Consider the following 17,417-nt stretch of genomic DNA (forward strand, 5'->3'; position numbering starts at 1 on the left):
TGATTAAACCAAGGTCCAAATGTTCCTTGATAATCATTCTCATATCCTTTTGATATGTTATGTTCATCGGGATAGACTTATATCTGACGAATTCATACTCTTTGCCTTCCTTTAGAGTAAGACTGGCTTTGAGTTGATTTTTATCCCACCATGCCAAAGGATGCTCGTTGTAACTTTCTTTGAGTCTCTTTTTGACATCTTCAAGGGATACCTTATTTTCTAACTCTATATCTCTGTGATTTAGAGTTACCTTGAGAAGCTTCATATCCTCTATTTGGAGTTCTTGTTCTGTTGTTATTTTCAACATGGTTTCTCCAAACCTTCTTGGATCTTTCATTTTCGGGTGAAAAAGTTGTCCTTTATCATCACGCTGGCTGCGAAATATTATCGGCAATTGTCGATAAAAAGCAACCTTGAGTCTTTGAACTATAATTTTATGATCACAAAGTGTAGTGAACATAAGTTTTCTTGACTCATTGTCTTGTGTGTACTTCTTAAACATTTGTAAGAAGTTATTTCCTAACAGGATATCAGCTCCTGTATCATGAAAATAGATTGGTGGTGTTTTTACCTTGTACCAAGGTGTTTGACCTGCACCTCCAATAAAGATCTCTGCTTGTTTTATTCATTTGCAAAGAATTAAAATTCTTCGAGAGAAATCTCGTCCAGAAATTTTTGGCAATTCTTCTTCACATTCTTCAAGGAAGACTCCTCTTTTTGCTGTACAAATTCCTGCTCCCGAGTCAATATAAGCTGCAAAGTACTCAGCCTTATATTGTTCATACAACATCCCTATCGGAATGTATATGGAGAAAGGACTTGTTGTCATTTTTTAAAGGGATTACTAAATGGTCCCGCCATTTTTAACAGACTGTGTTGTAATTCAGTAATCCGATTAAGACTATTTACCTTTAGTTTTTCTAAGGCCTCAGAAGGTAGAGTATGGTTACATATTTCTACTTCTTCAATGCGTTCTAGTAAATCATGTTCATGACTTACTAATTTCAGCAGTTGCTTCTTCCTCTGTTTGTGAACAGAGTTTTCGAATCTGATTAAGGGATTGTCCCTTATCCAATTCTCTTGGTTTTCCAATTCGTAGAATTCTTATTGAATCATCCAAGTCTTTTCTTTTGCCATGAACTCTATTCCCTTTTCAAGGCGTTTCCATGGTTTATGGTCCTCCAGATATTCTAGACCAAGAATGAGCTGATCCATTTCTTTTCCTGGAATTCCCTAGATTTGAACTTCCAATTCTCCAATATTTATCACTCCTTGGTAAGTTCCTTTTTCCTGTTGTTCCAAATAGTAAATCGAGTTACAAGGAACTGGTTCCGATGACTTGTAATTTCGAATACTATTTCCAAATAGTAAATCGAGTTACAAGGGAACTGGTATTACAAATTTTGTTTCCTCAATTTCTATTTTTAATTTTTCTGCTACTGTATCAAGCATGATTATTGATCCATATCCTATTCGAACTTTTAATCCTTTATCATATTTCTTCCAATAATTATTTGGAAGTATATGTTTTCTTCCTAAACACATACTTGCTCCTGTATCAACATAAGCATGTATAATATGGTTTATGTTCTTTGATTTTAATTTGAATTTTTATATATATACTATTTGGATTGGTTTTGTTTTTATTATTATCCATTCTCTCATTTTTTTTTAAGAATTTTAAGAGATAAGGGTATAATTGGTATTTATAAACAAAAAGTTTCTCTCTCCAGGGAGTTGAAAGTAAGTTTTATTTATGTAGGGATTTATAAATAAGTTATAAATTGGTTTAGGGAGTGATTGACAATTAACCCAATATATATAAACTTTGATTTTTTTTTTTTACCAAAGTGAAGACAAAATTGATAGAGTCCTATAGTCTAGGAAAAATTAATGTTTCATTTGTTTTTGGAATTAAGTACATCTTTATAATTGTTAATAATCATTGAATTTTTTTTTCTTAATAGTGAAAAATTGAATTCTTATTATAATTTCTGCTTAGTTCTCTCTTGGTAAGAATGAAAAAATGATTTAGGGAAAAATATTTCATCTCTAATTTTGGAGTGCGATTATTTCTATATACTTAAATTAAAATTAAAATGGTATGTGATTTCAAAAAAAATTGTAAATGATATGTGTATCTTTCTACTATTAATAACATGCAAATTTTATAAAGTAAGAAGCAAAAACCAGTAGTTATTATTTAACGTTTCATTTATAATTCAAAATTTACCATGTTAGTTAATCAATATCGCATTGAATCATGACTTTTATTTCTCACATACAACATGTGTACATAGATCATTTTAAACTATGATTTTATTTCTCACACGCAACGCGTGTGCATAGATTACTAGTTTAATTATAAAACTCTACTTTCAGTGAATTGGTTTGAATTATTTTTTATAAATTTAAGAAAACAAAATTTAAAACGCGTGAGCATCAAAATGGTTTTTTTTGAAAAAATATATAACATAAAAATAAAATTTGGTTACGACATACTTTTAAGAAAATTTAAAAATAACAATACATCAAAATTGAATAAAAATTTGATAATGAAAATAAATTAGAGAAATAACATTTTATCGTACATAATTCTTAGAAAAATCTAAAAAAATTAAAATAAAAATGATTAGATGTTGAAAAAAATATCTATTCATTAAAATTATTAAATATAATAAACATTTATTTTATTAGATTGTGTATTATTTCGATAACATAAAAATGATTAGATGTTGGAAAATAAAAATATTATTTATTAAAATTATTAAAGATAATAAATATTTATTTTATTAGATTGTGTATTATTTTCAATCTAAAACAATTAATAATAAATATTTTCACTCTAAATTTTTTAATTTGTTCTTAGATTGTGTATTATTTCGATTAATTGTATGAAAATTTTCTACATAATTCTTTAAAAATATAAAAAATGATGTATACAGTGAATATATATATATATATATATATATATATATATGTTTGACAAATAAAAAATATTTTCACTGAAATTATTAAAAGAAAATTATGTATATTTAATAATCTATTACCTTACCTATCTAAAAGTGTGAATAAAATGATAAAATTTTATCATTGTGAAATAACAACTTTGCTGTTTTATTTACACTATAAGTAAGGTAATATAAAAATATATAGAGATATAAAAGTAAAAACAATATTTTATTTAGTGCATAAAAATAAATAAATATTTTTATTATATTATATGTAAATATTAATATCCATAAATACATTATACACTTTCATTAAATTGCAACTAATGCGTTCATTAATACAATTACATAATTTATTTTTTAATTATAATTTTCTAAAAAGAACTATTTTTTCATTTTTCATAATTTGTTTTTATTTTTTTACACCTTATTTAATGTTAGACAATATAAAAATATATAATAATAAACTAAATTTTAGTTTGCGGTTTAATTGAGTTGCAGTTAATCAAATAGATAAATAAATTTTTAAAAAAAACAAAAGAAAAAAAATTAAAACTTACGGTATTAATATAAAAATTTAGAATTAAAAAATATAAGAATATAAAACTTGAAAATAACAAAACTAAAAACTAAAATTTGCGGTAATAATATTCAAAGTTAGAGTTAAAAACATATATTTACAAAATTAATGTAGGAGTATAAATTAAATATATTACCTACCTAAAAATATGAATAAAAAAGGTAAAATTTTATCATTGTGAAATCTATCTATCTATTATCTATTATTACCTATCTAAAAGTGTGAATAAAAGGGTAAAGTTTTATCATTATGAAATAACAAATTTGCAATTTTATTTACACTATAAGAAAAATCATATAAAAATATAATAAAAGTTAAATGACAAATAATAAAAATAATATGCAAGTTACATGATTATAAATGAAAATGTATATACCAAAACAGAACAAAAAAAACATGCGAGTTAAATGATCAAAATAAAAACAATATACAAGTGATATGATTAAAAATAAAAATGCATAGTAATATGACTAAAAATGAAAACATTCAAGTTACAGGATTAAAATTACAAATTCACCATTAACTGACTAAAAATGAAAAAAATGATTATTGTATTATTTCAGTTGATTTTCATAATAAATAATTAAAGTCTATATAATTTTTATTATAAGGCCGTGAAAATTTCAATAATTATAAAAAATAATAAATAGAGATATTATATAAACAAAGTATCACTGTTTACTAGTATATATATATATATATGTATGAATATGTAGTATGTATGATTTTTAAATTAAATACATTGAATAAAACATATGTTCGTGATAGATAATTAGGGAGGAATCAGTGCACAAATAATATTTTACCACATATAACAAAAAGTGTCCAGGTTCATCCTCCCAATATACATAACATTCTTTATAAAATCCAACCTTAATCCCAATTCCTAGTGTTCCATACTTCATCCACCAGTCAACATATATATAATATAATATATGTTACTGTTTTTTTCTCCAAGAACAAAATTCTTTTCAAAAACACCCCAAATAACTCTTACTCTATTTACAAAAGTGTCCCTACAAAAACCTCAATTTGCAATCCACCCCCTAAAGCTCTCCGTTCTCTGTCTCTCCCTGCAATGGCGGCCATGGCTTCTCTTTACCTCAAAACTTCCACCCCCTATTACCCTCATTCGTCCCCGAAAACCCATCTCACATTCAAGCTCCAGCTCCGACCCGCTTCGAAAACCCGACCCGCTACCCGAATGTCCGCCTCCCTTATCGAACCGGACGGGGGGAAGCTCGTGGAGCTATTCGTCCGTGAATCGGAAAAAGATTCGGAATTGAAGCGGGCGTCGGGTTTGCCGAAGCTCCGGCTCTCGAAGATCGACCTGCAATGGGTTCACGTGCTGAGCGAAGGGTGGGCGAGCCCGTTGAAGGGGTTCATGAGAGAGTCGGAGTTCCTCCAAGCCCTTCATTTCAACTCGCTCCGGCTCGAAAACGGCTCCGTCGTCAACATGTCGGTGCCGATCGTGCTGGCCATCGACGACGGGCAGAAGAGCCGGGTCGGGTCGTCCACCAGCGTGGCGCTTGTGGATGACAAGGATGGGGTCGTCGCTATTTTGAACAAGTAAGGGGCTTTCTCGCTATTTTCAATCTAGATTTTAGTTTGGTTTGTGGTAATTTTTTAATCGTGTGTTGATTTTGACTTGTTTAGAGTTGAATACTTGTTCCATTTTGTGTTTGCTTTATTTGGTTTTTCTTGCACTTGAAAATGACGCAGAACTAATTGAATTTGTTCATGTAGCATTGAGATTTACAAGCACAATAAAGAAGAAAGGATTGCACGAACATGGGGGACGACTGCTCCCGGTCTCCCCTACGTGGAGGAGACGATAACAGGCGCCGGGAACTGGCTCGTTGGCGGTGATTTAGAGGTTCTGAATCCCGTCAAGTACAATGATGGCCTCGATCGCTTCCGCCTCTCCCCAGCACAGCTACGAGAAGAATTCGAGAGACGGAATGCTGATGCTGTTTTCGCCTTTCAGCTCAGAAACCCGGTGCACAATGGTCATGCTCTGCTGATGACCGACACCAGACGCCGCCTTCTTGAGATGGGGTTCAAGAATCCTGTCCTTTTGCTTCATCCATTGGGAGGTTATACCAAAGCAGATGATGTCCCACTTGATTGGCGGATGAGGCAGCATGAAAAGGTTAGTGTTATGAGATGATATCGAGTTTTTTTTTTTTGTTTGATACAGCTGAATGTGCCATTGGTAGTGTTCGCAAGAGCTTATTCTTCTAAGTTTCTAGTGCAATGCAATGTTTGGAAATTGTACGTACAAGGAAGCGTTAACATAAGCTATTGCAATTACTACCATACCAAAATTATGTCCAAGTCAAAATCATGAGTAGTTCCATTAAGATGTAGGGGCGATGTTAGGAGGGGGCCGTTGCAACAACTGCTCTGGCTATTGTCTGGTAACTCGTATGGCTTAATGATTACATGTTGCTGAATCTGTGTCCCTTGAAAGTTTTACTGCCATTCTAAATAACTGTTGCTATGGTGTCATGAGCACAACAATACTGAGAAGATTCTCAAATCAATTTTTCTCCAGCTCCTCCAAATAGTCGGAGGACTTTTGGGTAGTGCTTTATCTACATCAAGTTTTTTTTCGCTCCACTCGGTTCTTGACACTTCTTCTACCTTTCTAACACTTGGTTGAAAGTGAATCTTGATTCTTATTTACTTTTATCAAACACTTTAAAATGTTGCAAACATATCAATTTGTGGTGGAAATTTTTTATGATGGATGTGTTTGCATGTATATTTATACGGATAATGGTTGCTAATGAGACGAGCTACTTGGTCCAGAAATTTGACTAGCTGATTCGCTAACGACTACTTGTTTATGTAGGTGCTTGAAGATGGTGTTCTTGATCCAGAGACCACCGTTGTGTCTATTTTCCCATCACCAATGCACTATGCTGGCCCAACTGAGGTACAATGGCATGCCAAGGCTCGGATCAATGCAGGCGCAAACTTCTATATCGTGGGTCGGGACCCAGCTGGAATGGGTCATCCACTCGAAAAAAGAGATTTATATGACCCTGATCATGGCAAGAAAGTATTGAGCATGGCTCCTGGATTGGAGAGGTTAAACATCTTGCCATTCAAGGTACATGAAAAATGCTCCCAAATAATATCATTTCTTGGATTCTTGTCCCGTTATCAACAGAATCTTTTTCTTGGAAGATATATATATGTGAAACTCTGGGTGATATGTGTTTTTAATCAAAAGGGAATTCATATATTTTCAGGTTGCTGCATATGATAAGACTCAAAGTAAAATGGCATTCTTTGATCCATCGAGGGCGAACGATTTTCTTTTCATTTCTGGCACCAAGGTACTTATCCGCTCCACTTCGTAGACAGTCATACAAGAAATCACGAAATTTTTTTTCTGTATATTCTGATGAAGAGAAGCCATTTAACTCGTTTTTGGCTTGTAGCTCGTCTATGCTGATACGATGGATCACGAAAGAAACGTTCTAATTTAGACCAAGAAAAAAACCCCATTCATCTATTGCATTCACTTTGGTTTACTCCATGTGTTGACGTTTTCTTATACTAATCTGCTCGAAAAATGTACATCCTGATAAAGAAAAGCCGTCGGCGCCGTTTCTATTTGCTACTCGATTATTTCCATGTCTAAGTGATTGTTTTTCTCCAGATGCGGACACTTGCGAAGAACAGGGAAAACCCGCCGGATGGTTTTATGTGTCCCGGTGGCTGGAAAGTTTTGGTCGAATATTACGATAGTTTGGCTGCGACGGAGAATGACAAAGTCCCCGAACCCGTGCCAGCTTGATCTTTGTTTTCATTTATTTGTCAGAGGCAACTTCCGAGTTCAATGAAAATCTGAATGCCTTGCCTTTGAAATAGAACTCTAGAGAGGATTAGAGATCTGTGCATTTATTGCAACGCACTTTGTGTGTGAGTTTTTGCCGCCATGTTTTACCTTAGTAACAGAAGTAGTTACATTCTTTTATCATATGCGCGCAATTCATCTACCAAATTATTATAGCTTCTGCTTCTTTATTGTCGGTTACGAGCTCGATATTTCCGGTACCCCGGGAACGCATTGGATGATCGGAAATCATTATTATATGTAGGGGTTCATTGAAAAAAGATGAAGTAATCATGGATTATTAGAACTATCACGAGTGTAGCATCTTTTTTTTATGGTAATAACTTGTAATATATATATATATATATAGAAAAAGCAAAAAAATCTGCTAAAAATAGTTTCTCGTCCAAAAGTAATTTTTAAAAATAGTAAAGATAATATCATTAATCATTAAATTTAAAAATAAGATATGATTAAATTTAAAATTATAAATAGAGATAATATTGAAGATTAAAAAAATAATATTATGAGTGATAAAATATTTGATCTAAAAATTTTAAAAAATATATAAAAATCCGATTTAATTTTAAAAAATTAAATTAATATTTATAGTGATCAAACAAAATTTAATTTTTTTTAATAATGTGGTTGTTTTGTATATCTATCTATATATCTATGCATAAGAGCATAAAATTATGCTAAAAATATAAACCAACATTATCCAGCTAAAAATTTGGTTCTAAAGAGAGTATAGACATTAGCATTATATTTAAAAATACAATTAAATATATGGCTGAATTTCAAATTATAGATAAATGAAATATTGAAGATTTAAGAAAAAAGATATGAGAGTTTTAGATTATTTTATCTAAAAATTTTAAATTAAAGATAAAAATACAATTGAATTTACAAAAAATTTCAAATAGTTTTTTTCGTGAGCAAACAAAAATTAATTTTTTTGCTTTTAATAATGCAGTTGTTTTGCCTGTATACTTATATATGTACGCTACAGATATTCAAAAAAAAAAAAGATGATTTAATAAGTGATAGACTATTTTATCCAAAAAAATTTAAATATAGACAAAAATACGATTGATTTTTTTTTTAAAAATAAAATAGCCTTTTTCCTAATTAAAAAAAATTTAGTTTTAGTTTTTAAGAGCTGGTTGTTTTACCAAGCAGTATACACATATAGTAGAGATTAAAAAATGATATTATTAGTGATAAACTATTTGATCTAAAAATTTTAAAATAAAAATAAAATAATATTAAATTTTAAAAAAACTAATTGTATTTTTACTATATGTATGGTTTATAATCAATTTTTAGGTTGTATTTGGATTGAGTCATTTGAAATCAGGGATTTGAAAAGTCAAATATAATTGAATTATACAAAATTATCCTTTATTTTCGTAATCATGAATTAGCTCATAAAAAAATCACAACAAACTATTCACACTTACAATTAGGTGAAAATTAAATTTATAAATAGTTAATTTAGCTATTCAAAATTAAACTAAAACAAAATAATTTTAAAAAATTGTGCTTTCAATACATGAATTTTCAATCCCTATATGAAATTAACAACAAATATTAATTAACATCTAACATGAAATTAAAATTTAATTGAACGCCTCATAAATCAAATTTTAGCATAACCATAGACAGAGAAAAAATATCCCAAACAACTCAATCTAAGGACTCGGTGCTAGGAAAACCGTGATCACGGAAGGGCAATGTGGAACGATGATCAACGACAAACAACACTAGAGTAAGAGGTGATGAACGAAGCAAATAATAAATATTGGATTAAAAAATTCCTTAGAAAATAATAAAATTTTTAAAAGATAATATGAAAAAGTAAAATATTAAAATAATATATATTTTTTAAAAATATGGTGTAACAACTTTTTTTTTTATAAAAACATCTTAAAGATATCAAATAGGTGAAATAGCTTATTTAAAGCGTTTAAAACGGTTTTCTAATAGTTTTTCAAACAAATTTACAAACTTTATAAACTCTTTCAAACATCCCTCCAACCACAATGAATTTAAATTGATTTAAATACTCTAAGGATTTGAAATCCATTGTGATTAGCTTATTATAGTGTAATAAATATCAAGATGAATTTTATTTTATTTTTTAAAGATATCTAAACAATTAAGATACATTTATATTGGTAGATTTCAAATCATTTAATCAAATTCAACCTTAATTTATTTGTATTTTAATTATTTATTCAAACACTCATATTTACTAATTTTTTCAAAAATTAAATAAAAATAACACTCTGTGCATCGCACAGGTGAAATACTAGTATATATAAAAACAGAAAAGTATACTAAAAAAAGAAAATTGAACTTTTCCCGCCTAAAGTTTCATTTCAAAAATAGTAAATGCATAAAAAAATACAAATAAAGATAATATTGAATTTAAATTCACAGATAAAGATAGATTTAAAAAAAAGATTATATTATGAGTAAGTAATAGAAATTTTTATCTAAATATTTTAAAACACATGTAAAAATATGATTAAATTTGTAAAAATTTAAAATAATTTTTTTATGATGAAAACATAGTTTTTATTTAAAAAATATATAAAAATATGGGTTGAATTTAAACAAAAATTAATATAATATTCTCATGATAAAAAAATTTTAGTTTTTGGTTAATAGAGTGATTGTTCTGCATATATACATATACGTGTCACATATTTAAAAAATGATATTATGCATAATAGACTTATTGAATCTAAAAATTTTAAAATATAGATAAAAATATATATCTGCATATATATATATATATATATATATATAAACAAAAAGTCTCATAAATAGAAATAAAACAACGTTTTTCGCTCAAAAGACATTTTCAAAAATAGTAAAGATATCATAAAATTAAAAAATACAAATAATATATTATTTAATTCAAAATTATAGATAGAGATAATATTGAATATTCAAAAATTAAGATAATATTATAAACGATAAAATATTTGATCTAAAATTTTAAAATATAGATAAAAAATACTATTTATTTTTTGCTTTTATCTTTGGTTGTTTTGCCTAATACAACAAAATTTGTAAATCAAATTTTACAAGCCAAAAAAAAAAAATTTAAGAGTTTAATATATCAAAATATCATGATAAATTAAATACAAAATATTGCGATAAAATATCAAAATATCTGAATATTATTTTTTTAAATATCATTGTACATGATATTTTTTATACTTTTAGCATTTTTATATATAAAAACATAAAACTCAGCTACAAATAGTTAAACTAAAGTTTTAAAAATATAAATAAAAAATATAATTGAATTAAAAAAATCAAAATAATCTTTTTACAACATTTATTTATTTTTACTTTTTTTATAAAAATAAGATAGAGATTTTTTTAAAAAAAATATTTTTCTATGAAACAAAATTTAATTTAAAGGTGTTTTGTTTCTTATATATATATATAACAGCAAAAAAATATTTAAAAAAATAATAATATTATTAGTTATATGCTATTTAATTCAGAAATTTTAAATATACATAAAAATAAGATTGTAAAAAATTTAAATAGTATTTTTTCATCAAGTAATATTTAACATTTATTACTTTTAATAGGATGATTGGTTTTTCTATATGCATATATAGATATACGCAACAAATATTCAAAAAACGATTATGTTACCAGCGATATATTATTTAATATAAAAATTTTAGAATGTACATAAAAATACGATTGAAGTTAAAATATATATATATATATATATATGTATATATATATGTATGTATATATATAAGCAGAAAAATGTACTAAGAATAGAAAATGAAACTTTTTCATTCAAAAATGTTTTCGAAAAATAATTAACAATAACCATTAAATTTAAAATTACAATAATATGCGATCGAATTTAAATTATAAATAGATATAACATTGAATATTCAACAAAAGATAACATTATTTTATCTAAAAAATCATATATATATATATATATATTTCAACCGAAAAATAATTTCTGAAAATAGGGATGATATTATTATCATCAAATTTAAAAATTCAAATAAGATATTATTGAATTCAAAAATATAGATAGAGATAACATAGGATATTCAAGAAAATATAATACATGATTTAAGTAATATAATTGTTGATCTAAAATTTTTTAAAATATAGATAAATATAAAATTTAATTTTAATTTTTTTTTTCATTATCATGCTTATAGTTGTTTTTGTTTATTTAATTTTATATACTTTATATATTAATTTTTGTTAATATAAAGAACATTTTATACTAATTTTACAAAGTTTAATGTAACATATCTTATTCAAATATTATGTATCTATATTTTATTTTATTTATTTTTATATTTTATTTTTTTTCTAATTTTCTATTTCAAATTTAAAATTTTTAAAAGTTAAAAAATTTCTATTTTGTTTTTGTATAGAATACAAATATTGCATGCATCAAATTTATAATTGTTCGATAAATAAATGACTTAGGAAATAATAAAATTTTAAATATACAAAGGTAATATGAAGAAGTAAGATATTAAAATAAGACATTTCTAAAAAATAGGGGTGTAACAACTTTTTTTTAAATAAAAACATCTTAAAGGATGTCAAATAGCTTATCTCAATGACTAACTGTTTAAAACTGTTTTTTAATAGTTTTTCAAAGAAATTTATATATTAAACTTATAAACTCCGTCAAACACCCCTCCAGCCATAATGAATTTAAATTGATTCTAAGACTCTAATTATTTGAAATCCGTTGTGATCACCTCAATTATAGTGTAATAAATATCAAGATAAATTTTATTTTATTTTTAAAAAGTTATCTAAACAATGAAGACACATTTATATTGATAAATTTTAAATCATTTAATTCAATTCAACCTTAATTTATTTGTATTTTAATTATTTATTCAAACAATCATATTTATTAATTTTGTCAAAATTTAAATAAAAATAACACTCTGTGCATCGCACAGGTGAAATAATAGTTATTATGATAAAGATAAATCAGTAATTACAAGATATACCAACAAAAAAAAAAATCTCCACTCTCCCAAACAAACTGAGAGAGAGAGAGGAAATAGCAAAAAAAAAAAAAAAACAATAGAGTGTGCATTTTCTTTGCCGTTCTTCTAACATGGAAAAACTTTGAGCAATGAAAATTGTCAAGTAGTTTTCGAACATCTGAAGCAATTGAAGCTGTGTAACTGAAATTTTCTTCTAGGTTAGTGACTGCTTGCACCGTAATGAGTGAGTCAGTGGTGAACTCATGAACATCTAATTTTAGATCCCGCTCCAATTTCATTCCTTCATGAATTGCTGAGAGTTCCGCATAAACCGTCGAGGGTGGTTTACCTGTTCGCCTCCAAAACACTAGAATCAAATTTCGTTCATGATCACGGACCACACCCCCAATTGCATATCTCTCGGATTTCTCATTGTATGCAATATCTGAAGGGGATCGGTTAACTCGTGCCCGGAAACGCAGCGGAAATATAAAATTTTTAATAAAAGAAATCCGAGCACTTGTGTAGTATTCAAAAACTCAAACAACCATAGGGTGTTTAGAATTTTACCTATCAATCTCAAGGATTGATTTATGGCTCCAACCAAGTTGATAAACAACTAGGCTCTTGAAAAGGGTAGACTCAATCTACAAGCTTCCAAGAGCACTCCTTGCTCAAAATGGATTCACCACTTCGAGCCTCCGAATTAGGTCCACGACTAGACGATCTAGATCCACTCTAAATATGCACTAGAATATTTATAGGATTTTTCATTGAGATTTTCCTTTCCTTCTCCCACAAAAATGAAAGAAAACTTGGAGGAATATTATGGAGAGTGTTCGGCCACTTCAAGCATGAAATGGAATGAATTGTGTAATGTGTGTATATTATATTAATGGAGAAGACTTGATTAGATACAATTAAAACCATGCATAGAAAAATGCATGACTTGCATGGAAAATTGCATCCAATCTTCCAACCCTTCAAATTCCATCACACACATACATATATATATATATATTATATATATATACACGCCTATATATATATATATATATATATATATATATAAATATATATATTTAAATGGTATTTTGAACTTATTTTAATTAAATATTAAACCTAAACCCATTTAAGTTTAATCAATTAATTAAATTCAACTTGAACTCATTCAAGTACACTAGTAACAATAATTATATAACACTATTTTATTTGAGCTCTACAAGACTCAATAGTGTTTAATTATTTGTACATTAAAATGTCAACTAGTGTTAAATTAATTCAACACTTGAATTAATTAACTAAGTTCAAAATAATAGTTTAGAAAATCACCATTTTCATAAACTAATTATTTTAAGTCAACTTTTAATCTTGAAACAAATTCACAAATTAAAAGTTACTTATTCCATTCGTTCTCCAATTTAGAAGTCAAACTTCTAATTTATTTTACTTATAAACTCCTTTATAAGTTGTTCAACACATTGAACTTATTTTAATCTCAACGGGATCTAGAAAGCTAGTACTTGTGTGACCCTCAATGGTTCACTGATACAACTAGCAGTGGGTTCACATCTCCATGTGATTCGGGATCAACAAGTCCCTTATATGAGCATACCCTATATATAGCTCCATTCTTATTGATCAACACATTGATAATAAGAACGTCAGAAAACTCAAGTCTGATAGTACCCAACCAGTCATGTAAACGTCTAGCAGCATCGCTTACATGACTCCCTAGGTATCAAATGATAGTGCCTGCAAGAACCAATAAATTATGGTTAGCGTACAGTACGGTCCCTTCAACTCATATATCCCGACCGATTCGACAACCATTGGTTTATCGAGAGTTGTCATTGAATCAATAACTATGTGTCATGCCGTAGTTGCATCGAAAATGTAATTCAAGAAACTCCTTTCTTAATTACACTTACTCTGATCAGAGATTTCAAGCTACGTATGCATGATATAACATAGGATATCCATACCCGTAGGTAAGCGGCGAATCCCCGACTAAAATGCATTGACTCCTATATGTTTCGTCACAACACCCAACATTGCCACCTGATGACCCCAGATGAGTCGGTAAACAAGTCAAAGTGAAGCACTAGCATATAGAGTCTCCATGTTATCCCGGGTTATAAGGACTAATGGTGTACAACCATAAACTAGGACTTCTCCACTCGATAAGTGAGAACCACTTGGAAAATCCTTTAGGGAGGGTTGTTCAGTGCACTCTACAAGGAGCACCTATTTGCATGCTTGGACATCTCCATGTCCCCTACCAATGAAACATGGTACTCACATCGCAAATACTAGTCTCAAGCTCGAGCGGCCTTTATCCTTCTTTATGGCGGCTGAATCGACTAGGAACAGTTTAGAATATACAGTATTCCAAATATGAGTTTCATGATAGTCATCACATGACCATCTCATATTCTTTCTACTATTTGTATATTCAAGGGCTTTATCTATGCAGCTTGCATGAGTATAAAGATAAAGATGTGCCAAATTAAATAATGTCAAATATTATTAAAATAAAGATTGTCATACAAGAGTTCTCTCAAGGACCATCGGCCAACACATTGGCTCGACGGGCACCTACTCTAACAATCTCCCACTTGCACTAGAGCCAACTACCCATATTCTTCAAAACCATTGATTCGCGATGCTTTTCGAACAATGGTCCTGGTAAAGGCTTAGTTAGTGGATCAGCAACATTATCTGCGGAGGCGACTCTGTCTAACAAGACATCTCCTCGTTCCACAATTTTCCGGATGATGTGGTATTTTCTCAGTACATGTTTGGATTTCTGATGAGACCTTGGTTCTTTTGCCTGAGCAACGGAACCAGTGTTGTCGCAGTACACCGGGACTGGATCAACTCCATTAGGAATAACGCCCAACTCTTGGACGAAATTCCTAATCCAAACAGCTTCCTTTGCAGCATCGGATGCAGCAATATATTCTGCCTCAGTGGTTGAATCCGCAGTGCTATTTTGCTTGGAACTCTTCCAACAAACAGCAGCACCATTGAGCATGAATATAAAACCGGAAGTTGACTTCGAATCATCAACATCGCTTTGGAAGCTAGAGTCGGTATAGCCTTCCAATTTTAGTTCTCCACCCCCATAAACCAAGAACATATTCTTAGTCTTTCTAAAATACTTGAGAATATCTTTCACAGCTTTCCAGTGTGGAAGACCAGGGTTCGATTGATATCTACTTGTAACACTAAGTGCAAAGGCCACGTCAGGACGTTCGCATACATGATACTACCAATTGCATATGCATATGGAATGCGTGTCATCGTCTCTATTTCTGCATCATTCTTGGGAGACATGGATTTGGATAGAGACACGCCATGACACATTGGTAGATGTCCTCTCTTAGACTCATCCATCGAGAACCTCTTCACGATGGTATCAATGTATGTGGACTGGGTGAGACCAAGCAATCTTTTCGATCTATCCCGATAGATTTGTATTCCCAATACAAAAGATGCTTCACCCAAGTCCTTCATCGAGAACTTACTCGATAAACATACTTTAGTTGATTTCAACATTCCTACATCATTCCCAATGAGTAGAATGTCATCAACATAAAGTACCAGGAATGTCACAGCACTCCCACTGACCTTCTTATACACACATGGTTCCTCAGGATTCTTAGTAAACCCAAACTCTTTGATTGTACCATCAAATCTGAGACCATAGATAGATCTCTGAAGTTTGCATACTTTATGCTCACTTCCGATATATGTGAACCCTTCAGGTTGAGACATGTAAATTTCTTCCTTAATATCCCCATTAAGAAAAGCTGTCTTCACATCCATCTGCCATATTTCATAGTCATACCATGCGGCAATGGCAAGCAATATCCTTATGGACTTGAACATTGCGACTGGAGAAAAAGTTTCTTCAAAGTCAACTCCTTGCCTTTGAGTATAACCTTTTGCCACCAATCGAGCCTTGAAGGTCAGAACCTTCCCATCCGTCCCAAGCTTTCTCTTGTAAATCCATTTACACCCTATAGGAACAATTCCTTCAGGTGGATCCACAAGATTCCACACTTGGTTCGAATACATGAAATTCATCTCAGATTCCATAGCTTCAAGCCACTTGGATGAATCGACATTAGACAATGCTTCCTTGAAGGTCCTTGGATCACATCCATGGTCAGGCTCATCTTGGCCCTCTTCAAGAAGCAGACCATACCTCATAGGTGGTCTTGAGATTCTCTCGGATCTTCTAGGAGCTTGTATCTTCTCTCTTGGCTGTTCGGGTGTGGGTTCCACAATCGTGGGTGTTTCTCGAACTTCTTCGAGTTCTATCATCTCCCATTTTCTATCCAATAGAAATTCCTTCTCCAAGAAGGTTGCATTCCTAGAAACAAACACCTTTGTTTCTTTGGGATGATAGAAATAATATCCAACCGAATTTCTTGGATATCCCACGAAGTAGCATAAAATGGATCGAGCATCCAATTTATCTCCCACTATCTGCTTCACATAAGCAGGGCATCCCCATATTCTTAGATAAGAATACTTTGGAGATTTTCCCATCCATATCTCATATGGTGTCTTATCAACTGCCTTTGAATGGACATTGTTCAACAACAGTGCCGCTGTCTCAAGTGCATATCCCCAAAAGGATGGCGGCAACTCCGTGAACCCCATCATAGACCGAACCATGTCCATCAAAGTTCGATTGCGACGTTCTGAAACACCATTCAACTGAGGTGTACCAGGAGGAGTCCACTGTGAGAGAATCTCATTCTCCCTAAGATACTCTTGGAATTCAGTACTCAAGTACTCACCACCTCGATCCGATCGAAGTGCCTTGATGCTTCGTCCCAATTGTTTTTCTACTTCATTTCTGAATTCTTTGAACTTTTCAAAAGCTTCAGATTTGTATTTCATCAAATACACATACCCATACCTAGAGAAGTCATCGGTAAAGGTAATGAAGTAAGAATGTCCGTGCTTAGTGGTGATGCTAAGTGGACCACACACATCTGTAT

At 30.2% G+C, this 17,417-nt stretch overlaps 1 protein-coding gene across 1 annotated transcript; it reads left to right on the forward strand.

Moving 5' to 3' along the window:
* Nucleotides 1-4,415: 4,415 nt before the first annotated feature.
* LOC140887041 (ATP sulfurylase 1, chloroplastic-like) lies at nt 4,416-7,651 on the forward strand. The gene is made up of 5 exons (XM_073294055.1): nt 4,416-5,100; nt 5,278-5,683; nt 6,389-6,649; nt 6,792-6,878; nt 7,205-7,651. The coding sequence occupies exons 1-5, from the start codon at nt 4,610-4,612 to the stop codon at nt 7,340-7,342; spliced, it is 1,383 nt and encodes a 460-aa protein (XP_073150156.1). The 5' UTR covers nt 4,416-4,609; the 3' UTR covers nt 7,343-7,651.
* Nucleotides 7,652-17,417: the final 9,766 nt, after the last annotated feature.

The sequence above is a fragment of the Henckelia pumila genome, chromosome 1 (assembly GCF_033568475.1).
Source record: "Henckelia pumila isolate YLH828 chromosome 1, ASM3356847v2, whole genome shotgun sequence".
In the NCBI taxonomy this organism is placed as follows: domain Eukaryota; kingdom Viridiplantae; phylum Streptophyta; class Magnoliopsida; order Lamiales; family Gesneriaceae; genus Henckelia; species Henckelia pumila.